The 25276-nt window shown below is 33.7% G+C and overlaps 1 protein-coding gene and 1 long non-coding RNA gene across 7 annotated transcripts in view; both read left to right on the top strand.

The window, feature by feature from the left end:
* LOC126811682 (runt-related transcription factor 1) overlaps nucleotides 1-11779 on the top strand; it is a 36227-nt gene extending 24448 nt beyond the window's left edge. For 4 of the 6 annotated variants that reach the window (XM_056098495.1, XM_056098496.1, XM_056098498.1 and 1 more), the window contains 4 exons: nucleotides 4441-4605; nucleotides 6362-6562; nucleotides 7185-7313; nucleotides 8463-11779. In XM_056098495.1, coding sequence (XP_055954470.1) covers nucleotides 4441-4605; nucleotides 6362-6562; nucleotides 7185-7313; nucleotides 8463-9298 — 1331 coding nt within the window. In that variant the 3' untranslated portion in view covers nucleotides 9299-11779. The remainder of the gene's footprint in view (nucleotides 1-4440; nucleotides 4606-6361; nucleotides 6563-7184; nucleotides 7314-8462) is intronic. The other 2 variants (XM_050537512.2, XM_050537514.2) reach the window with 1 other exon arrangement.
* Nucleotides 11780-17014: 5235 nt separating this feature from the next.
* LOC130010630 (uncharacterized) lies at nucleotides 17015-22224 on the top strand. Its single transcript, XR_008785909.1, has 3 exons — nucleotides 17015-17074; nucleotides 17323-17589; nucleotides 21601-22224. It is a non-coding gene; the product is annotated as an uncharacterized LOC130010630 (long non-coding RNA).
* Nucleotides 22225-25276: the final 3052 nt, after the last annotated feature.

Below are 25276 nucleotides of genomic sequence, written 5' to 3' on the forward strand. Positions count from 1 at the left end.
AATTATTAAAATAAAGATAAGTTTTTTAAAAATTTCCACCACTACTCATTGACCAAACATACTAAATACAGTTATTATGAGCCTTGAAAACAACACAGGTTATACTGTACGCAGTTGAGTAAAGAGAGCGGGTGTCGCAAGTAGTATTTAGGAGTTGAAGCGTATATCCAATCTGTTGAATTGTATTTAGCGCTAGCTCACATTAAAGGTTAATCTAAGTGAAATGACTGATGCCCACCTAAATCCTCCCAAATGTAACAAAAATATAATCTTCTGACGAGCATAATAGTTTAGGGGACAGGAATATAATTTTCTTGAGAGCATAAAGGTTTTTTGTCTATTTTTGGTTGGGGAGGGGGTCAGAAATATAATTTTCTTGAGTTTATCAAACTCCAAAACATAAATGATCCTGGATAGACATATTTGGAGAATTGTTTCTTACGTAACTGAGAATTTACAGAGTAGTGGATGTTCAAGGCTAGTCCCTGGATCCATTCACTTCACTTGATATACATGTATATGGTTGTTGTCTTTATTTATTTTGATCTACATGTATGATCCATGGAAGCGCAACTTATAATGATTTTTTCTCAATCTTTTAAAAGGCTTATGTAACACCTGCAATATTGGATTGCCAAAAAAGAATCACAGATTATTAAAGGTGACAGATTGTTTTGGCACACAATTTATTATCTTGTGTGCAAGTCTAACACAAGGTAATATGTAAGGTGCAAGAAGTTTGGCCCTTCAACAGTGAAGTAATCTGTTTCAGTCTTTATTGTTTACTTTTGTTAGCGTTCCCATCTTGGGGATCTTATGGAGGTTGAATTATTTGAAAAAAAAAAACATGTTGAGTTCAATACTACAGCTATCAGGCGTATTTCTTCCCGATCTTTTTGATGTTTCCTTGTTTATATAATGTACAACTTGACGCCTTCCAAAATATTTTGTTACCTTTGAAAAATTCTTGAGTAGAGAAAATGACAGTACATATATTTACCCACTTTGTTTAGTGTGATGGAAAACTAAAATGTAGTGACAGAAAATTTATGAAGTTTTTAAATTATTTGTTTATGTTTCCATTACTTGATCTCTGACACACTATACTCAGTGAACCAATGGAGTGAAGAAAAATTAGGCAATTAGCATGGATTTTGTAATTTCATGCTTACATAAGTTTATCATAGTAGTTATTATTCATGTGCACAACAATTGTTTTTGACTGTCAGTGCCATTTTGATTTCCTCCTCCTGTCACAAAAAGATGGCAAGTTGACGAAAACCACTGGACAAAGACACTCTACCCTTTCTGTTTGACTTGATTGATGAAGGAACTTGTGTGAGGACAAGCCCATTGAAGAAAACCCATGTGTTAAAATTGCCTCCAGTTGATGACTTTGTCTTGCATAACAATAAGATTTTTACAAAGAAGGGTCGTCTTGAATACGAAGGACTAGTCTAACAAAGCAGTCCTTTCATAGCAGATGTGCTAAAATAGTTCACTTTCTGTTTTATTTTAACTTAAAAGAATTAAAGTCTCAATACTAAATACACACTCTATTATTTTTATGGTCAATATTGGAGGGTTCAGGCCACAAACTGAAAACCCCCCAATAATTAAAACAAACATTGGGTGCAGAATAGTTGCTAATTTTCTACAAGTCTTGTTCTTTCTGTCTTTATTTTTTTAATTCCGGAAGACTAATCTCATGAAAAATAATGGTAACAAGGTCATATTATAATATTTACTAAGATTTGGGTATTAATTTACTATCCACCTGCTACTGTTTTTATGTGATTTTTGTTTTCTAAGAACCAATATATATCGATGAAATGTTATTGCCATATATCTGGATTTTTTCTGTTGAGGTTAACATTTCCCATAATAATACATGATAACATCCAAAGGCAAATTGTAGGTGGCAATTATTTTTACCAATTCATGACATTTGGATTATTTTGCAAGCTTGATTAATTTCGTTCTGGTAGACAATCCTAACACTAGGGAATTATATAGTGTACAATTTAGCCATTATTTAAGTAGCTGTTAAAATTGTGAAATCTGTGTCACATATTAACTGCGATTGAATATAAGTATATTTAGAAAGTCATGTCAACTGATCAATGTTCTAGTAGCCTACACAAGTTGTGAGTGGGAGCTGACTGCTGCCAGGATTTCACAATAATGGCAGGTCTATATTACCTACACATGGCTCGAGGTTATATTCCCTAGATTCCTTATATTGCAACTTGTGTGGGTTTTCACTGATGTGGCTAGGGGGAAATAACATGTCAATTTAGGTGATTGATTTATTATTTAAACTATATTTAGTAAATAAAACTATGTTCTATACTTAACCATACAGTACATGTATGTATATTTATTACAAACACTAAAAAATTACACAATAAATTGCATTTTTTATGAGCTGGAATTTTAACTCAAAATTGTTTACAACGATTAAAAAGTGGTTGTGGCATCAACCTTGAACTCTATCGCATTTGTTATTTTGTCAGGAAGAAAATTGTCTTCAGTTTTTGGAGTATAATAATTACATTTGATACAGTTGACGTGAATCAATATGGTAGGAGAAGAAAAATCGACTGCTCAGACTCCTAAGCTAATTAAGACTAATTCAGTGTGTCCTCGACATGAGGCCAAGTCCTATTAATTTGACCTTCGACACAGGCCGCAACCTTTGACTCTTTAATCAAAACCCTTGACAGATGAACAAAGAAAGTAGCAAGTTGATCAAGCTCAGTTTGTTATTTGTACAACTGCCTAGTTTAACAGGGTCTCGCATGCTAATATTTGATATGTCTTTTATTTTACACTATAGGATTAAAAACAAGTCTCTAGAGAGTGTGTATTAGTAGACAGAGTGAACATGATTATTTTTATCAATACACTCCCAGGCCTTTATCTTGCTGATGTGTATTCATATTTTGTTTGATGATATAATAATTATACAAATGAATATGATAATATTTAATATCAAAATAACACGTAATAAGATTTAGATAATAAATAAATCATCCAGGTATTTTCTCTGATAGAGAAATTGAAAAATTAATCCAAGTGCCCCTATCGGTCTCTCTACATTTAGCTTATCATTTCTGATCAGAGCCTATAAAAGTTTTCACATTTTTGAACTTAAAATGTGTTTTGCATGGAACTGTATTGTATCAGGACACAAAATTAGTATCAATATTAAACAGCAACATGCTCATTAATAAATCACATAAATTATTCTCTACAGAAGAAATAAAATAAAGGAATATGATTAATAAGTAATGATAATGAGGTGTCTGCATAGAGACAGAGTTTTTCCCCTCACTAGTGTTAAAATAGAGAGATATGAAGATTAGGACTAATCCCCCAGTTTAGATGCTGATTAATTTGGCAATTATGTGTCAGGCAGCTCATTAGCCCCTGACATGCCTGATGTGAACCAGGATAAAACTCTTGGAGAACTGAGTTGATAAATACAGTTAGTAAGATGTAGTGTTGAATTATTGATAATAGGCTTGACAAACAGTATGTTTTACCAATCATCATGTGGCCAGCCAAGAGGAACCAATTATTACAGCTTTGTGCTAAATTAGCCTTTTGTGACATTTTGACTGTAAAGACCCTATTTTGAACAAATCATGCTCCTAATGAGTAGCACCTTTGATCCGGTTTTTTTTTGCTTTAAGAGATTTGTCACAAATTCTGCATCTGTCAAATTGAACTTTTCTATATTATCACAAAAATCTTTCTTTTTTTCTGGATTTGGAATTGTTAAAATGATTTCATGATACACAAGGAAAGAAAAGAACAATATTATCCTTTTTGATGTGTGTCACTCAAGTCATGTGTCAGAACTATAATGTTATCCATGAATATTCTTTTGACAGGCAAAAACATTATTAAAGCTAAATGATATGTGAGGATTATAATTAGATGCAGTCAAGAATATTTGAAAAATATCCATCTTATGTAAAATTAAGTAGCTGTAATTTATTTGATGTTCCCGATTTGAAATGTATATGCAAGCGTAATTAATAGGTGGATGTAAGAATTAGTTTGTATATAGAAAATTCAATGAATAATTGAATAAAAACATTAATATGTGCTTGGATTTCATTTAATATACAGCTGATCTGGCTAAATAAATAAATATTTAGAATTTTTTTAAATTTGACTTGTTGATTTGCCGTGTGGGGTGAATATCTGCATAGTTTTAAATTATTAGGTCTGCAGGTAGACCAATGTTGAAATATAATTGATTTTTTTTTTTCAACAGTTGAAACTTCAGGCCAAATATGGAGCTAGAATATTAAACAAAGTGAAACTTTAGGCCAAATATGAAACTAGAATTAATATACATATCTTAATAATAGTGATTTTCAACCCATTCAAACAACAAGATATAAAGGGTTTTTATTTAATTTTCAGGAAAAACATTTACCCTTACAATAACAGTTTCATCAAATCCACCTCAAATAGCCTCCTATAACAAGGCCATTAAAGTGACAGTTGATGGACCCAGAGAACCGAGATGTAAAACAAGTAAGGATGGATTTAATTTTCCAATTGGTATACTGAAACATTTCTCCAAGGGTAGGTTTGGTTTCAAATATTTTTGATGTTGTCCGCTAAATGGGGTCTGCTTCCTGTAAGACCACACTGGTAATTAATCTTTTTTTAGTTTTTGTCATTTTTCTAAAGATTTGTTTCTTTGATGTTGTCATCTTTTGTAGTGGGAATTGTTATTTTAATGTCCTCATATTGTTTTATACCAAAGGAATGTGAAATGTTTTGGATTATATATGTCAGTTATATATTCTGTATTCATCGAAATAATTCTTACTTGAAAATTGTTTAAAAAGATGCACCAGCCGTTTTTGTATTATAATTAGAAAAAAATGTTCTTTTAATTACATTTTTAAAAATAAATTAATTTTTGATAAATTCTGTAACCATCACAACAGTATAGATAATAGTTCAATAAATTTATATATTATAAAAGAAAGGGCTTGAGTCCATTGTAGATAGTTACCGATGCATTAAATAGTGAGAACCAGTCAACAGGTCCCCTATACAAATGAAGTGATAATGGCTTTACATGCAGGCATCATTTAATATTGTAAGGACACTTGACCATGCCTCGTAAAGCCACGCTCAATTTCCTTTGTTTTGTATAGTTAACATAATATGAAAATAAGCTTTGGGGCCACGGAAGTCAATTAGATGAATAACAACATTTTTTGAATTATGAAATCTCCTCAATTCGTGCAATAATAATATGACGATATTATTTATTATACAATACTCACGTCTGCAAAGGTTTTTTTCTTAAAAATACATCAAGTTTTTGTTGAAATAACTTTCATGTTTTTGTCTACTTATGACCATCATAAAGTAATCCTTAAACATGTTTCAAAGGTTAATTACAAACATCAAAGTCAATTCTAATTTAGATTAAGTGAGAAAAAAACAATACTTTTTTTTAAATCTCCAAAAGCAACTATATGGAAACATTTTTACCTGGTCTTTGTTAGGAATCATATTTGATGTTAGTAAATATGGCTGAATAAGTTATTGTAACATTTTCACTTTAAATACTCATTAGCTAGCAATAGGAAAGTGATATTTAATGTAATTTGCAAAAAATATAATGCACACTGATTGTGGTTGAAAGAATGCTTGATAGGGGTAGATGACTAATATTTGTGAAGAGCCCTGCAGTTTCTATCACATCATTTGGCAACAATTGTTGCACCTGCTTTCAACCTAGGTCCCTGCAGGGTCATATGTCAACAATATGTATTTTAATGTGTAGCCAGTCATGTACACCTCTAATTGTCCAACAGACTGGTCGCTTATCCATTCTGTTCAATAAAGGGTTGTCAAATTATGATACAGTCTGTCTCTTGTGTATTGTAGTATCAATTCTCCACAAATCATAGGTGTGAAAAATATGAAGAAGTGGCTTTATGGTTTTTGACAGGTTCTTTGGTTGAGTTTTAAATCCACAAGTTGAAAATATGTCACATCACCCATTGTCATCAATCATCCATAGGTCTCATCTGCCCTGCCACGCTTTTTTCTTGGAAACAGATCTTGGAGATTTTACTTCAGGGGAATAATTAGAACAAATGGGTCTCGAAAGTCATTAATAATGTCTTTATATCTTTGTTTCTTGTAAAAAGTATTTTTATGCATGTACATTTCTCACAAGCTTTCAATATTTGCATGGATCATTGTAAAAAATAACATGAAATAAAAATCTATTATTTTATTTTAATTGGGATGTAGGAGAGTATTGACATTTCATTCAGAAAAAAAGTATATTGATGTCCTTTTTTCTTCACAGAATTAATTCACACAGAGGATCGTCGCCTGCCACTCAGACCTGGACCTTTAGATCTAAACATTCCCAGAACTACTCTATCAGATCCATTAGCAGACAGACGGTTTTTGCATTTGGCAGAACTTGAATTATTGCGCCGTGAAACAACCCAAGCTTCAGAAATCCAAACACTTTCTCGTTCAGAATCAAATGGAATTCGTTCAGGTAATAATGGACATTTTAACACATTATTAAATACAATATGACAAATGTGTACTTAGTTAAAAGATAATATTTTACTGAAAATCACTGGTCGTCAATAGCATTTATCTGATTTTTCACGGCTAAATCCATGCTAAAATGTACTCAAATTGATTATTTAATATTGAATTAAGAAAACAATATCAAAATATTAATGGTATTTGATGGGATTAAGGAGGACCACCAAAAGATTTCATCGAAAATTAGAGGTGGCACTGACTGGTTTTGACCATATCCTATATGTATATTGTCTTCAGTGGAGGTGAAATGTTCACAAATATTCAATCCATTATATCTTTGTAAATACTGAACAGAATTAAACTATTTTTGGACTGCTGTTCCTTTTAGATATTCAACTTTAACAATACTGCGGTTTGCACGGGATAAAAATGTCCTCAAATGACGATCACAGATTTTAAGTTCTCTGTCGATTAATGAAATGTCCTCCTGAAAAAGGAGGGTTTTGCAAGATAGAGGTTAAGATGATATTGATGTTTCTCAAACGCATTGATTGCATGAAACTCGGGTGTATGCTTGTTTTTGTGAATATAAAATGCTGATGGTATGATATATGTTATTGTTTCAGATAAACATCAAGAGAGCAGCCGGAGTCATTGGTTTGATACTATACCACAGTCAACAAAAGACAGCCATTATTCACAGATTTTAACATCACATAGTCAATCCCAACCTATAAGAGTCACTCCATTACAAGGTTTGTTCACATAATCATAAACAGAATCCTAAAAATTAACAACACTTAAATTGACAAGCATCAATATTTTTGATTTAAAGATAGGAATCAAAAATATGCTATAATATTATAGGTTAATATCTAAAAAGATTTTAAAGATAGCTTTTGTCTGCAATTGTTGAACTCCTCTTAAGGCTTTGAAAGGCTAGACATTAAAATCCCATTTCATTTCATTTCCCCGAAATTTAATAATAAAAAGTCCTACAAATATTAGTAATGAGGTTTAATCTCAGATAAAATGAATGAATAATCCATTTTAAAACACCAGCTAAATTTCAGACATTTGATAGAAAATTTGAAATATTTCTGCTTTCTGAAGTTTAAAAGCTACAACTCTTAAAGTTTAGTTCCATTGATATGGAGAATAAATATTTGACAAGACAATTCTTGTCTCTTAAAGCATCCATAATTAAAAGAAAAGGTGTAGAACTCTTTATTGATCATGTGGATAATGTATTTAGAACAGACAACCTATTTAAAATATTTGTTCAGTTGGAAATATCTTCTGTCAAACTGAGTAATCTTACTAAACGGTGCTAAACAGTTGTAATTTCCATAGTAATGTGCCATTATTTAAGTGTTGTTGAATGGGAAAATTGTATCAGGGCACAAATTGTTATAAAATGTGATATACTAGAAGTTTTAATCTGTTAAAAGCCTGCAGGATGAAGCAATCTATACTCAAGCTAATTTGATGATATCCATTCCTTTAAAACACAAGCACCCTGATTGACTTGTGTATTATCAACTCTGTGATTGTATGAATAAAAGATGAATTTGTCGTGTTATCACCAATCAGTGCTATAACATAAAAGACCGTCTTTCAAAAGCAAATAAAAAAGGATACATATAAGGCATTTTATTAGTGATTGAGTGAGTCGTGGGTTAAAGCCCTACTTCATCAACCATTTATGATGATCTGTTGAACAGCTCTTTCTATAGACATAACTCAGTTCTAGTTAGAACAACAAAATTCACTTTTATTACATAATCAATATAGCATTAATAAACACTATGAATCCAATTAATTATATTTCCATAATCTTTTTTCCTTTCTTTTCTGATTTAATCGCAAACATGCAACAACTAATGGCTGGTTTTATTTTTCAGCTCGTCCATCAAATATAGAATCTCGAGATCATGAAGCAAGATTGTCTTCAATTCCAGTTACAGATATACAATCAGCCATATCCTCATCTATCTTACATGCTGAGAGACGATTACCACTCGTACCTGAATGTACCAGGCCAGAGTATTCATCCCTTCATGTAGAACCCCGATTATCACAGTCCCACATACCACTAGTCCTCCCATCACAATATTCATCTACCACAGATGTTCGTCTGAGTGATCCCAGAATGAACGACTCCATTTATGATACCAGACCATTATTTGTTCCACCACAAACACTTCCGTATACTGCCAGTAGTTCCAACTTATCTATTTTAGAAGAAAGTCGTGCAATCTCAACACTATCACTACCAATGACACATGGAAGTTATCCCAACATCTCACCTCATGATTTCTTCAGTCGAATCAGTCCACCAAGTGGATTATCAGCATCATATCTAGCTAGTCCGCCACCGAGAGTTTTACCGCCAACATTCTTATATCCTCATCTTTATGCTTCAAACTCCTCCCAGTACCAAACACGTTTATATCTACCAACTGGTGAAGTGAGAACTTATGAAGTATTAGGTCAGAGGTCATCTGATGGTCCTACTCGAGTAGAGAAGCCTGTCCCTGTATCTCCCACAGCCAGGCTAGCACTGGAGGGACCATCTTCACTTCATATCAGAGAGGAAGAAATGATGGAAGAAGGAACATCATCATCTGATTCATCTAGAGATGTCATCATACCAAGACCAAGTCAGAGATCTTCATCAAAATCTCCGCCTAGAAGAATACATGACCCAGAACATAGTTCTGTATGGCGACCATATTAAAAAGCCACTTACCAAAGATTTCCCCTGGCTACGTTCTGCTCAGTGTTATTTTTAAATGCTAAGATACTCTGGTTGGATTGAACCTTTTCTTCAAAAGGTTGACAGAGGAGCGACTCAATTGAGGATATAAATAATAATTGTTATGATTTTACAAAAGTGCTAATTGAGGATGCTACTGTGAAGCATTAGAATGTTGTTATAAAATGGTGACAACAGCAAACCTGATCAGAAAGATGTTTGTTGACAAGAACTCTAAAAAGATTGTTTGAATTCTTGACATTGTGTAATCAAAATTGTCAGTAGAGGAGAAAAACCATGATAGGACTAGTGCATTCAAAATGTGTGTCATGAGTTTTTGTAGGGTGACAAAATAATGTTGTGTTTATGACTGATGTTATATCAAGAAAGTTCAAGTAATTTTAAGTTATAGTGCTCAATAAATGGGTATCAAATACTCATTGAGACATACACATCCATTGTGTTACATGTATTTCTTTGTTCTTTATCATATAATCCATCTAGTTGACGTGTTAAAATATTGTTTTACGAAATTATTTAGTCCTATTCGTAATAATGCCTTAGATTTGAACTTTACAATATGTTTTCTTTTCAAGGATAATTTATCATTGTCAATGTTTTAGAAAATTTAGCATGATTTAAATTTAAATCAGTAATCTTTTTAAAATTGTTTGTTATATTATTGAATATTTTTCTTTTTAGATTTATTGAAGACTGTGTAAGGTTGTGTTGAAGCTATATCAAAATTAAACCTAACCTTTTTGTTGCCTTTTCATTATTTATGTAGCAAATTAATACCAACGTAAGACGTCATAAGTAATAAAAATGAAGTAAATATTGTAACTAAAGTAATATTTTATTACATAGACAATCTTTTTATTTTTAAGACAGAAAGTAAAATCATTTTTTGACAGACATTTTTATTAAATGTTCAAAGGATATACTCAGTGGAGTGACTGCTATGACAATTATCATCATTCTAATGTTATTCCCTGGGAAAAATATTTTCATTCACAATTTACATCAATTAAATAACTTTTTACAAATAATTTGTTCACTATGCTATAGTGTATTTTTTCGTATTTATATTTTTAATGTTTTTGCACTTAAAAGCTTCTTGTTTTTAATACAGAATTTCCATGTTTAATTTATCATCATACCTATTTAATAAATACCAAAGATGTATGATGAGATCATTAATTTTATGTGCCATTTATTTATACTTGTCAGTAATGGTTGTAGGGAGTGTACTGTAGAAATGACTAAACTAAATCGTGGATAGATTTACTATTTTACTTTATAGGCTTGTATACCAGGTACTTTAAAAAGAAAGGGACTGAATACTCCTTATAATTAACTATGTGAGTAATAATGAGTAAGAATCTGTTTACCAATCTGTGGGTGGACTGAAAAATTTAACACTTCTATTTGCAGCAGGGGTAGACATTTATTTATTTACATGCACAAGTCTTACTGCAGTATTATATAGAGGCGAGTACATCTTTGGTAGTGTAAGTTTATCACACATCATGTTGTACAGAAATGAACTTATTTTGACATATATGGCCACACTTGAAAGTTTCTTAATAAATAGTACATTTATTTGAATTTTGACCAAATATGTTTGCATTTTGTATGTTGTTTGTGATCCCTTTTTTTAAAAAAAAAGAAATGGTGAAGGCTTCTCAGATTGTATTCCGAATGTTTTAGTGTAATACTGTGAGAGTAGGATAGATTTTATGACTAGAATGGAATGGTTTAAATGATAAAGCACACAGCAATGCAAGTAAGAATAAGGTATTAACTCTGGTTCATTCCTTTTCTGTGTTTTGTGCATATATGATGATTATTATTATTATATGTATTTGGAACAATTTTTTGTCCATTTTGACAGAAGTGATATTTTTCTACAATTTTATGTATATTTTTATAAATAGTAAGTTTGTGACTTGTTGGGCTCAGCCCAGTCAAAGAAATGGTGATGTTTTAAGAAGTATTAAAAAGGTTATCTATGCCAATAAGTGGTTTTAATATAGAAGGCTTCCAAGGGAGATGTTTTAAAGATGCAACACTTACGTGTGATGACGGCTTTAATTTATATGATGCTTTAATATTATAAGGCATTTAGTTGTGTGTGTTTTGTTTTAGAGGATACTAAAATTATATTATTACACTTAAAGTGAATCCATACATTGTTTTGGATCAAAGATTTATGTCCATTTTTTGTCCTGTACCCAAGTTTATTTAATTCCTTCATGGTTGTCACATATATTAATAATAATTTATTATATTTCAAGACTATCCCTGTAAGGAAATCAACTTTACATCTCATAAATAATCATAAGACCAAATGAACTTTCGTTAACTAAACTTATAGCCTTATCTTGTTTAAATGGCCACTAAATTGTACATTTGTACCTATTCTCTTTATTTGAAATAAAATAAAAAATAAATTCATCTTTTTTTCTGGTTCTGTTTATAACATATTGCAAACAAATTCTGGTTAACCGATAAAAACAAAAGAAATGACTGTGGCAAAACAACCATTCCCATCCTGTAACTTCAGCAAAAACAAGGCCAATAACACTTGTAAGTGTTGCCAGATTCCTATGATTACTGCCTTTCAGACCTGGTTGTCGTGTTTTTGCATTGTGTCACATTGGATTCTCCCAATCTTACAATGTCAGTTTAAGAACAGAAGCCACACTTAAATGTCTAGAATGGGAAAAATAAACGCATGTTTAACCCACAAATTGACCTATCCTCCAATCCTGGAAATAATGGTGGACATATTTTAAACGCGTGTCTTGTCCATAGGTGGCACATAATGCCCTGTTCTTTAGCAACAGTATTGTAGGGATTACTCGGTGTTTGTTGGTCTCATTTTACCTGACCCATGGATTTCAAATTGTTAAAAAAAAAATAAAAAAATTGTCTGCCATCTTCTTCCCAATAATGTAAACTTGCTTACATATAAAGGGATGGTTATCTGCTCTAAATTACACGAGTTAGATGTATGTAGTAAACTGTTTACAGTGTCGTATTTACATATTTTTTAGGCATTTCATGTTTTTTAGGCATTTCATGTAATTCAATCCTTCTTCCGTCAAATTTCAGTTCATTCATATACCTCACTCAGATAGGCTTACTGCTTTTCTATTTCACTCTTTGACCCTTATGTACGCTTTGTGATATAAGTTACAGTGACATTATTGTCATGACATGTACATCATGATTGTCCCGTTTAAACATTGGCCTTTTTCTGAAAAAAAAAAAAAATTAAAATAAAGTATTTGTTCTGCTTCCCTCTTTATATATTATTATTTTATGAAAGACGGTAATGAATTATAAAAAATACATTAAGTTATCACTTAAGTTGTCAGAGATGAACGCAACTATATGCATTCTTTCTTTATGATATAATGAACCAGATTGACCTGAAGTTTAATAAATAGCTAAAGTGCGATATCTATATTAGTCCAAGGTTTGGCATTCTGCTATACATAGGTAATTTCCTCTCTATTGCTACAAGAGTACTATATATTTCAACTAAACAGTGAGCCTCTATTCTTTGTTTGAGTTTATTACGCAGTAATTTTACTTGCGGTTTTGCGGTTTATGTCACATGGCGCTTTACTTATGTTGTCGACTTCCTCTATACACACTCCCTATATTTCAACATTGACATTTACAGTAATACAATATAAAATCGACCTATATACATAGTTCGAGCGAACAGGCCTATTTATTGGGGAATGATATTATCGGCATACATACATTGTGATAGGAAACTCAAAATAGGATAGGTGGGGGGGGGCGAATGGTTAGCGCGTGGGCGCTGTATCATAAGGTCTGCCATTGGGTCAACTGGCGTGGTTTCGATTCCCCGGTTGTACGTGACAAGGAGAAGGGTCGCCTGTCCAACCTCGTAGGTTTTCTCCGGGTCCTCCGGTTTCCTCCCACTGCTATAGACCCCTACGCGCAAGCGAATTATTGAAATAAAATTGAACCATATGTTAGTCTCGAAATGACCTAGTTTGTGTCGAGTGGACGTTAAACCCCATCTCTCTCTCTCGCTCTCTCTCTCTCTCTCTCTCTCAAAATAGGATACGCAGGTACATCGCCTGATTTAATAATTAAAACCAGTGAATTAGCAGGATTAGCAATAAATTAATATATTGACAGCCTCCTTCATCTTGCGTTATTGCTTAAAATTCATGCCATCATAGCGAACCAAATTTTTAAAATTAAGGACCACATATTTGCCCCCACACCCACGGCCCGTGAACTACTTGGCTTCACTCAACTGGCCCTAAAAGAAGGTTCTTTTAGGGATTATATCAGTAGCCCTGATAACTACTAATTATAGACCACTGATCCGCTCTTGTACGACGCTTAGTTCAGAAAGGGCATATTTTAAACCCCATTGCATCCATTCATCCATTCATGCTTTTCGGTAGTTATTTTAGCATTTCTATGCCCCCCCCCCCCAACCCAACCTCGTGTTAGAAACATCAACCATGCTTGATCAAATAGTTGGCCAATAGTTAGCATATTGTCTTTTTTATAGGTGTGCCACACTTGATTTTACATTGGCACTTTCCACAAGATGTTGTGTCACATTATTAACAATTCGTGACATTCCTTGTCATTAATAATTCCCAGATGCACACGAACAAAAAATTAAGCTAACCTCATAAAAATATCGTACATGTAACTAAACCATATAATATAAAAGTGGTTTACTTTTTAATCGGACGTGTTTTGCCTAATAAACAAAGGTCAGCCCTTTGTAATTCACATCAAGTAGGTTGAGTATATGTATGTGGTTTATTAGAAGACCAAACAGTCAAGCATTGGGTTTTCAGCAAAATGTGTGAAACTTGGTCAATATACATGTATTATATAGTATACGGATTATTTCGATTAATAGACAAGTCAATATGCTTTATTCCCTGGGTTCCCAACCTCTTAGTCGTGGGGTCATGGCGAACTGCTCTGAAACTTTTGAAAAAATGCTATGTTTTCATGAAAAGCATACACCACTTGCCACATTGGCAATCGTCTTTCGTTTATATAAAGGTAAACACTAAGTTGTCGACTACGTAAAGAATAATAAATGTAAAAAATTATGATGTTTCATAGTAAAGGGTGACTTTGTTCTCCGAGGCTTGAGATGCTGAATTCTGGAATGGGGTCGCAACCAAGAAAAGGTTCGGAAACACCGCTTTATTCTATGGTCCTTGTATAGTTGCCAACCTCGCTATCCTCTTGGATGCTTGAACTTGATAACTCACACATTTTATTTACTTTCTGTTTTTGCAACTGCCAGGTTTACACTGGAATAAATTGTGGGTCTATAAAGACTATGATATCATCATGCGATTAACAATATTCATGCGCGTGTCGAGGAGGGTTGGCGGAGCCACCCCTGCTCTCGCAGCGCATTTTTCCTCTCGTACGTTCATCGAAATAACGTTGTACAAAGTATGCGAAGCATTGCCGCCGTTTTAAGGCCCCACTCCACGCTAATATGTATGCATCTAAATGAGTAGATATAATTATTTTCCCAGAGCTTCTGATTTTATCAAATTCGCTGGTAATCCTCCAGACATCAAGTTGTGCCACCTTGGGAAACACAAACTAATATTTATCTTTATACTTTAACCGACAAAATAACAGATTATAGTATTCCCAGGCCATAAGACCCATTATTGTTGTAGATATGGCGTATTTTATAGTTCAAGCTAAATTAAGCTCTTTCGCACTATAGTTGTTTATGGTACACGGGGAAAACTATGTGTTTATTAACCAGAAGACTATATAAATATATTTAGAAACATAATTAATGATCCCATCAACTGTATTTACTTTCAAATTGTAAACAAGTTTTATAAGGAGCACGAACATATTGTTATTTTAAAAAAAATATTGGTCAACTATCCCTTGCACCAACCCGAATTAATTTCTAAATGACAATCTGTACACAATTTATATAAGGTCCAGATACCGCTGGTTAACTAAAAATAACAACAATCTTTTCTGTATTACATATCTGTGAGGGTTAAGGGAAGAGCATTTGTTTATCAATAAAGTCTGGCATATAATTTGTGGCATGTGGAAAGGTGTGGGAGTCACTTGCTACGAAGCACAGAAACGTTCGTCTGTCGAACGTGTTTGGTTATAGCCTTGATAGCAGCAGGCCTTTCATTTACTGTGACAAGTTCTAGTTTTATCATACAATTACACTAAATTGAACTATAGATCGTTCAATAGAACTATAAAACTTCACCACTGTTTAAAATAATGTCCACGAACTATAGTCAAAAAGCGATTTTTCGGATCACGGATTGTTATAACATTTTGCCACTATTGAATTTACACTACAGTACATATAGTTGCAAATAAGTTTTCTGTGCAGATTTGAACTTGCCGTGTGGGAACTTTAAACATACATTATATAAAAGCTAAATCTGCTTATTGCAGGTCTTTTTTAGGCCTGAAATGTTATCTAAATTATTAATTAGACATTAATTAACTTACCCAGACCATAATCAACCCTCGATGGCACCGCTAGCTTGCGATATTTATTAGATTTGGAACCGATTTACTGCTAAACTTTCAATTGGTTCACGTCGGCTGTGCCAATAGTTAAGACAAAATGAAAATTTTAAAATTGACACACGAATCGCCTGCCAGAATCCTTTTGAGTGTCATTTGTAATGAAGCGACTCGATGAACGAGGCTAAATATACCCCACAGGAGAATACTACCGGTGTAGAATGGAAAAACCAGACGCCAAAGACTGCCATTCAATTTGGATTCTTCGCGTATTTCGTCGAACATAACTGATTAGTAATTACAGTAAAAACAGAAACGATTGAATGTAAATCAGTTTACATGTATAAACATTCATATTACATTATTATATGCGTTGCGACCCATTTGTGTTCATTTATAGGTGCCAAAGATTAGGGATTTGGCTCCTTTAACATACAGTTATTATGTCTATGGATTCGACTGCCTAACCTCGAGGGTTTTCTCCGATTTCCTGTTCTCTCAGGTATAACGCATCTAGGCGTAATTTGCAATTACTATTTAAATGTGCCAATGATGTTATCAGGTGTATATCAACATCGTAAATAATCTGGTAAATAGAAAATAAATATTTCATCACAAAAATACGATTACCTAATGAATTATCCGTAGATAACCTGTGAGTTATATCTCTACAATAATTGGTTCATATTTCTGTTATAAATCATATTTTTATTCAAATTAGACTACACGTAAATGGATGCATGTTTTAGTAACAGACAACAGACGTAACGCGTGAAATCACCCATCGTTTAGTTCTCTAAAACAAAAACCCGACAAGGATTAAAATGGACCAACTCACGTTATGTATAATTAAACAGGTGAAACTAATTCACACAACCGGTTATTTTTCAATAATGATGAAATATTTACTTTCTGTTATATAAATTTTGTAATTTGACATTTCATACTATCACGTTTTTGTTAGGAAGCCGAGAAAATTAAGACGGGATATTGCGAAACAATAACATATTGTGTTTATTAGATTTTTACAAAAAATCTATTAACGTGGGTACGAATTATTGAAGAAATAATAATGGTTTGCTAAACAAAATTATCTTAATGTTATATCGTGAACATTTCTACCCACACAAACAAAACAACAGTGAATGCTTAATAGTCGTTTACTGCCAATGGTTTTCATGAAAGAATCGAGACATAGTATGCATAATCTTTCCAGAACGTCTGAAACCGCTTATCATTTAATTTTTCGAGGAATTTTCCAACATGGTTTCTCTGTCAGTGGTGCTGGACGGAAGACCTGGCACAAACCGTTGCCGTGCACTTAAACGAACCCTTGGCAGTTGGAAGTCGATGAAGAGTAAGGCGGAAACGCCGTTGTCCAGGTAAATTTTCCTTTGCATTACACTGCAATGTAAGACATTAAGACCCATTTTATTTTATTTCAGAAGACGAATATCATGTACAGACCAATTAGCAAAGCTAAGAATACCCACTCAACAGAACTTTATCACTTTTTGTGAACATTGTGAATTTCAAGTCTTCTATCACCGCTAATCTTTTCATTGATAATGGATAGAGCTAGTTCCTCGGGGAATCCAGTGGACATTAATCCAAAAGTTCGAAGACCTGGATTTGGTATCAAAATGTTGTCAAAACTGCTGGTCTAGAGATAAACGCAACATTGATGGGAGGCGACTGGGAGCACTGTAGAAGTAAGTATAAGTTCACGTACCTGGACAGTGTCGTCGATAAAACTTAAGGGACTGACAAGGATGCCAGAATTAGGGTTTCTGGAGCTCGTGGTGTGTCCAGTTGTTTAATTCGAATGTCAAGTACGTACAACTTATGGGTCGGCGACATGTGGGACTGAAGGCAAACTACGGGTATTTAGCAACAGTTCTGATTATAAATTGGGGAGATTGTTCGCATCACAGAAGAGGAGTCGCGGGAAAGAACAAACTGAACACCATAGTTGGTGGCGGATTGAACATTACCTCACACCGTCCTCATTCAAGCATCAAACGTATTTTTTTTTGTCCCCCGCCTTTCGAAGAAAGCAGGGGACTATTAAAATGGGTTCGTCCGTCTGTCTGTCTGTCCGTCTGTCTGTCCGTCACACTTTTTGGGACACAATAACTCTCTTCCTAATTGAGCTAGAATGTTCAAACTTGGTGTATGTGTTTATTAGGTCAATGCCTTGATGGAGTTCGAAGATGAGCATTTTCCGCTTAGGGTAAGCAGAGATAAGCAATTTGATTGGTTGATGCTTTGGGACACGATAACTCTCTTCCTAATTGGGCTAGAATGTTCAAACTTGGTGTATGTGTTGATTAGGTCAATGCCTTGATGGAGTTCGAAGATGAGCATTTTCCGCTTAGGGTAAGCAGAGATAAGCAATTTGATTGGTTGATGCTTTGGGACACGATAACTTTTAATTGAGCTAGAATGTTCAAACTTGGTGTATGTGTTTATTAGGTCAATGCCTTGATGGAGTTCGAAGATGAGCATTTTCCGCTTAGGGTAAGCAGAGATAAGCAATTTGATTGGTTGATACTTTGGGGCACGATAACTCTCTTCCTAATTGAGCTAGAATGTTCAAACTTGGTGTATGTGTTGATTAGGTCAATGCCTTGATGGAGTTCGAAGATGAGCATTTTCCGCTTAGGGTAAGCAGAGATAAGCAATTTGATTGGTTGATGCTTTGGGACACGATAACTTTAGTTCTAATTAAGTGAGATTGATGAAACTTGGTGTATAGTTTCATTACAGTAATACCTTGACTAAGTTTGATAATGAGCATTTTCTGCTCAGGGTAAGCAGAGCGATACGCAATTTGATTGGTCGAGACTTTGGAAAACAATAACTCTCCTACTTTGATTGTCCCCCGCCTTTCGAAGAAAGCAGGGAACTATTAAAATGGGTTCGTCCGTCTGTCTGTTTGTCTGTCTGTCCGTTCCGCTTATGGTAAGCAGAGATAAACAATTTGATTGGTTGATCTTCGAATTGAGTAAATGTTCATGCTTATTGTCCCCCGCCTTTCGAAGAAAGCAGGGAACTATTAAAATGGGTTCGTCCGTCTGTCTGTTTGTCTGTCCGTTCCGCTTAGGGTAAGCAGAGATAAACAATTTGATTGGTTGATGCTTTGGGACACTATAACTTTAGTTCTAATTAAGTAGATAAACAATTTGATTGGTTGATGCTTTGGGACACTATAACTTTAGTTCTAATTAAGTGAGAGTGATGAAACTTGGTGTATAGTTTCATTACAGTAATACCTTGACTAAGATCGATAATGAGCATTTTCTGCTCAGATTAAGCAGAGCGATAAGCAATTTGATTTGCTGAGACTTTGGAACACAATAACTCTCCTTCGAATTGAGTTAAAATGTTCAAAATTGGTGTGTATGCTTATTGTCCCCCGCCTTTCGAAGAAAGCAGGGGACTATTAAAATGGGTTCGTCCGTCGTCTGTTTGTCTGTCTGTCCGTCACACTCCTTCGAATTGAGTTAAAATGTTCAAAATTATTATAACCAGGTATTGATAAAAGCATCAATTGAGCAATTCCAATACAATGAATATAGGCAAGGTAAATAAACAAATAAATGGAAAAAACAAATTGAAAAAGAAACTATTATAAATTAATTAAATATGTAGTATGCAATAATGAATTGACATTTAATGACAGAAAGAAAACAGTGAACTTTGCACAACTTGCAGCAAGATGGAAAATAGACCCGTTGATACAACCAAACTCTAGATCTGTAGGCATAGAGCATGTTTTCCCCTTAATATGCTATAATTATTCCATCAAAAACATTGTATGCTTAGACTATAAGTAAAGATATACTGTTTGATTGTTCAATACTTTGTAAAAGATAATTTGTGATAAATTTATATGTGTCCTCTAATTATTTTCCTATTTCGGCGGGGGACATCAGCCTCACTGTTGGCTTGTTATTTTAGTAATTTAGTTTCTAAATTAAAGACCATTGGTATCTCATGATGAGAAACCAAGAAAATAGCTTATTCGGTGACAATCCACCGTGAATGCTCTATGTTCTAAAAGAAGACATTAAGGAAACTCCAAAGAGATATTGCACTAAACCTTCCATTGAGAACAGCGTGCATAAAAGCTCCACACAGTAATGACAAATACAACATACAACGCAAATTCATACGGGACCCTTTATGTTAGAAGGTCCCTTAAAAAAGTATGCTCCATTTTGGCTGCGAATATTGTCCGAATATCGTAAATTTTCCTGTTAAATTTTCTGATAAACATCCGAAAATAGTTTATCTTCTAGGAAGAAATAAGTGGGGCTTTTTCCCGCAAAAAGCACCTCTTTATGCATATTTATCAATACATCTATGACCAATTACACCATACATAAGTGTTAAATGAAAGACACAAAGCGAAAACAAAACGTTATGAAAAAATCACGATGAGGGTGTTAAATACATGTTTTAATTTTATAGATCAATATACAGTCCTTTGTTAATCAGATCATAATCGGTAGAATAGGCCAAGAATAATTTAAAATATTGAATATTTATAGTCATATGTTAATTATACATGTACTTAATTGGTGGTGTACCTATAAAACGCTTTCAACATGGTGTTAAATCGATACATACTCCTCATCCATATGTTACTTGTTAGACGGCTGTCAGGGGCAAGTAACCCTGTTCCGTTCTGCTTCATATCTCGACCCCGACAACAAGATAGTTGGAGTCAGGTCACTACCTTCTAACCCCATCTTTTGTGGAACCACGTTTGCGGTAATTAGGAAGTTTATCACATTAATTTGTCTCTGACTCTTGAGACCAGCCTTTGTGCTCCATCGCAGTGTGATGCCATTGATTAGAGAATTAATTGATGCCCATACCGCCTTCAGCTCTTCCGAAAGCGCAACGGAGCACAACAAACAATATAACCTCCGACAATCTTGGTCACTTACATTAAAAGGGTGAGGAAATGACAGAAAACTCAAGAGACAATAAAGTGTAGGACAATAAAAAGTCTTCAATCAATTTACTATATGTTAATTTATGATTATTTCTCAATAGATTTGTAAATTCTGAATATTAATTTGAATCTGCGCAGCAATAACACTTTTTAGAAATTTGACATTTGGGCATTCTAAAATTGCTAAACAAAAATGTATATTTAATACTTCTCCAGTTGTAAATACTTCTATAGAACCGGGGATCTATTTCTGAGGAAAAGGTATAATTTACGCTGTGATACATTGAATCATCGTCAAATAGTGTCTGACCTCGTAATTTATTAGTAACTAAGTTAGCCTCATTTGAACCTTTGCTAATTTTGGAATTCTTTTAATAGACCTTCATGTAGAATTTAAGAAAAGATGGTTATTTGTCGGGTGAATCCGTCTATTAAACCACGTCACGTCAATTCGCGGTTACACAAAACTTTTTGTTATCGGCGACAAGGGCCTAAAGCACGACCGCATCTGTCGACCGAACAATGACATCAAATTTGATCGATTTAGAGTAAGGAATTGTCGGTTGCACACTAGAAGATATGGGTTGGTTATTAAAGACACAGAAAAGAAGTTACTTGAAACAAAAAAATGACTCACAAAGACTTTGAAATTATGCTGGTTTGTGAAATCTCAAACGTAGTTTGTCTGAAAAATGTGACAGCAAAAACAAATGTAGTTCAAATTTTTTTATGTCTGTGGTCATTTTTATATTTTCAGTGTCGAACGTTTCAAAGTAAAATAAAATATTTAAAAGAACAAATTACATCTCACGAATGAGGTTATGTCAACTCGAACTTCTGAACATTCTGTGAAAAATAAAGTGAGTGGAATTTGAGTTATGAAGCCTGTAGGTTACCCAGCTATTCATGTCTTCTTGTTATTTATTATAAGCATTAACATACCAAAAAAACTAAAACAGAGTAAAATCATTTCATCTAAATCTAGAATTGCACAGAGTTCTCTGTATGGACCCCTCTTATTCATTCATTAATGTGAAATTGGATTGATTCCTCGCAATATCTGTATACAAATTGAATGACTCCATGTTTAATATGATAACTGTCTCAAATGAAAAAAAAATTGATCAAAGAAGAATCTAAAACTATATCACAAAAATGTAAATAAAAAATCCAATAAACAACAGTAACAACCATATGGTAAGGGGGCTATAAATTTTGAATTTTTCAATAATGTTTGGTTACTATAATAATAAGTATTGTCATAAGTAAAACAAATACACAGAGCAAAATAATGACGATTACCTATATTTGGCTATACTTTGCATTGCTATTAAAGTAGAGTGGGTTATACTATATATACGCCATTTTACATAATTTTGCACCTTATTGAATTATGTCGATTAAAAATTAACATTTTAAAAGCAATATGTGTAAACTGGGGGAAAATATGTTTTTGTTTTTTGTGTGTAGAAAGAATAAAATAATATGTACCCGATGTTTCCCTGAATTTACGTATTATTTATTAACTGGTCTTTTTTTATTTATTTTTTATGCATATAGAGCTTTTTATCACACTTTATTTATTGTTCCTCTTTTTTCTTATTTATCATTTTTCCTCTTTAAACTGATATTGTGAGTGGATTTATGATACCTCACACCATCACACGAGCACGAGTATTCTTTGATGTTTTGCAATGTTAAACAATAGGTAACAATTATTTTTATTGAAAAAAAATATTTCATTAGTTTTAATTAGTTGACATTGCAGAAATAAAATGCTAGACAAAAATGGCATTTAGAATAGACCACCTGCCGAAGGCGTGTGCTCGATGATTATTATTACTGTCCTTTATGTTTCAAAAACTCCCAGATCTGTAAGTTTTTAAGGCTGAAGTATCATAGATGAGAGCTGAAAAACAACGAAGCTCAAACAGTCCCGAATGAGATTACAAAGTACAAGGACAGAACACGTGCAGTCAAAAAATGACCCATAGAAAAAATGAAACTTTGTAATGTCTCATTATAATAAATGACAAAATCTAACAACGCTTGATATTTACATAATACCTTTCTTGTAAAATATTAAATCAAGCGATAACTTCAAACATGACCCGATTTCTTCGAAAACGGATACAATACAGTACTTTCCCCTCCAAGCGTTCAGTGATTTTTATTATTATTCGTTAAAAAATGGTATATATACCCAAGACCCAAAACTCGGCATGTCGCTTGATTTATCTAAGACTATTCTTCATTAGTCTTGATAAATTGAATGACAGATATTGCAAAATGGGTAAACCTACGATGTTTTCATTAATCACACGAAGCGTCAGGCAAGGCGATGTACTCGAGCCTTTTTTATTCTGTGTTCGTGTTGATGTTATAATTAACATCTTAGGTCCATCTGGCCGACCTTTGTACATCACCAATTTGTCATAAGCTCATCTCATATTGTGCATTAAGTATTCATAAAGATGACAAATTTTACTGAAATGCATTGTATCAATTTCTTTGGTATCAGTTAAAGAATAGAACAATAATCGCCTGCGATTCCCATGGTGATCTACAATATCAAATTCGATCTGATGAGTGACAGCTTTTTTTTAATATAGAAGTATAACTACCATACGTCAATCATATTTTCCACGTCACATGTCCAAAAAATGCACCCCGTTTACCATGAAAATAATAAGTGAGTTTGTTCTCATAATATAAATCCTGACCACGTTTTATTTGGCATCCAAAAATAGATTAACATGATCTGGTCGTATCATTCATTATATTTTGATCGGCCATATAATTAATTTAAAATAATTTTAGCGAAAAAGTTCACCGAAATAGAAAATCAGAAGTATATGTAAACTGTGGCTGTATTCAAATACTTATTTATGGATGACTTCAACATAAATTTAAAATATTAATTATGCAAAATTCTCCGTAAACTACACAGATGTTTCATTTGTTAGGCCGTTTTTACTGCCGATAATTGAATAAATTTAATTTGAATATACGTGAAACAGCAATAATAATCACATCCCTGGTTATACATACGCCAACAGCAATGGCGAATTAATGCTCTGTTGGTCCTTAGCAAAATGAGTAACCTTTAAAAATTGACCTATATGCTTATTTTTACCCACTGATCTCTTTTCTGGATACGTATAATATGGTTCAATTTTATTTCAATAATTCTCTTGTGAGTAGAGGTCTTTAGCAGTGGGAAGAAAACCACGATGTTGGACAGGCGAACCTACTCCTTGTCACGTTCAAGCGGGGAACCAAAACCATCCAACCCCCTTTGCTTCAAACTGAAAAATAATTGGCTTCGGAACTAAATGCTTCCCACCAAATTTTAAAAAATATCTCTTAAAAACTGTGGCCTCTGTAGGCCCTATCATTCACAAAGTGTTCGGAAAAGGGGGTCACTCCGGAAAATCGATAGGGTTTGTCATCTCATGTGATCCCAATTGAGTATTCACTGGTGTCTACTGATAAGTTCATAGCTGTGTTTTTGTGTATTTAGTCGAGTCATTCTATGTCTCTATGGCTATTCCCTGTCTACGGTTGTATTCCGTATGACTTACCATGTTTTCATTTTGCTTAATTCAAATATTTATCATATATATTTAGCCAGGTGTGCCGCTATTTTTTCATGTGTTCCAAGATGTGCCTTCGGCAAAAAAAAGGATGAGAACCACTGCACTACAGAACTGTAATCTCTATCTATATTTGGAAAAGGGGGCTTAGCTCTAAACTGGAGGTCGCAGCCTTGTTTACCTTGACGAAATCTGCAGGTGGCCTTAATAATTAGATCCAACCGAGGGGGGGGGGGATGCTCCGGAACGGAAGGGCGCAACACGCTGAAGACTGTGGCCTCATTCGCGTTCACAAGCCAATTGTTGACCACACTGAAACGTTAACGGGGAGATAACTCCGAAATTCTAAAATAAATATTCTGAATTTCGACATATAATGTGAAAGAAAACTCAGAAATATAGGCTACAATGGATTTCATTCCTGTGCTTAAATAACCCATGCGTAGATCCGAAATGGTCGGAAATGGCACCTAAGGGTGTGTGTGTGTGGGGGGGGGGGCACTCAGATCCATCCGCCGTGGACTTCGCTTGGGAAGTGTCACTACAACATTTCAATGTGAAGTTTCTGAACCATCCCTGCTGAAAACCCTGCAACCCCATCAAATTCTAAATAATATCACCGAGAACTTTTTCTGGCATCGCATTCACAAAATTCCAAAATCAATGTAGGCCTATAGGCGTGGGATAACGCCTTCAAAATCTGTAATCCGAAAATCGTGAATTTCGATAGTGCACCCTCAATCGTTTCAAAAATATCATTAATACATCTGCCTCCTTACTCCTCAAATGAGAAGAGATATCTGTATTTCTTTTCTACGTTTTACATTTAATCACTAG

This window comes from Patella vulgata, chromosome 2 (genome assembly GCF_932274485.2).
Source record: "Patella vulgata chromosome 2, xgPatVulg1.2, whole genome shotgun sequence".
Lineage (NCBI taxonomy): Eukaryota > Metazoa > Mollusca > Gastropoda > Patellidae > Patella > Patella vulgata.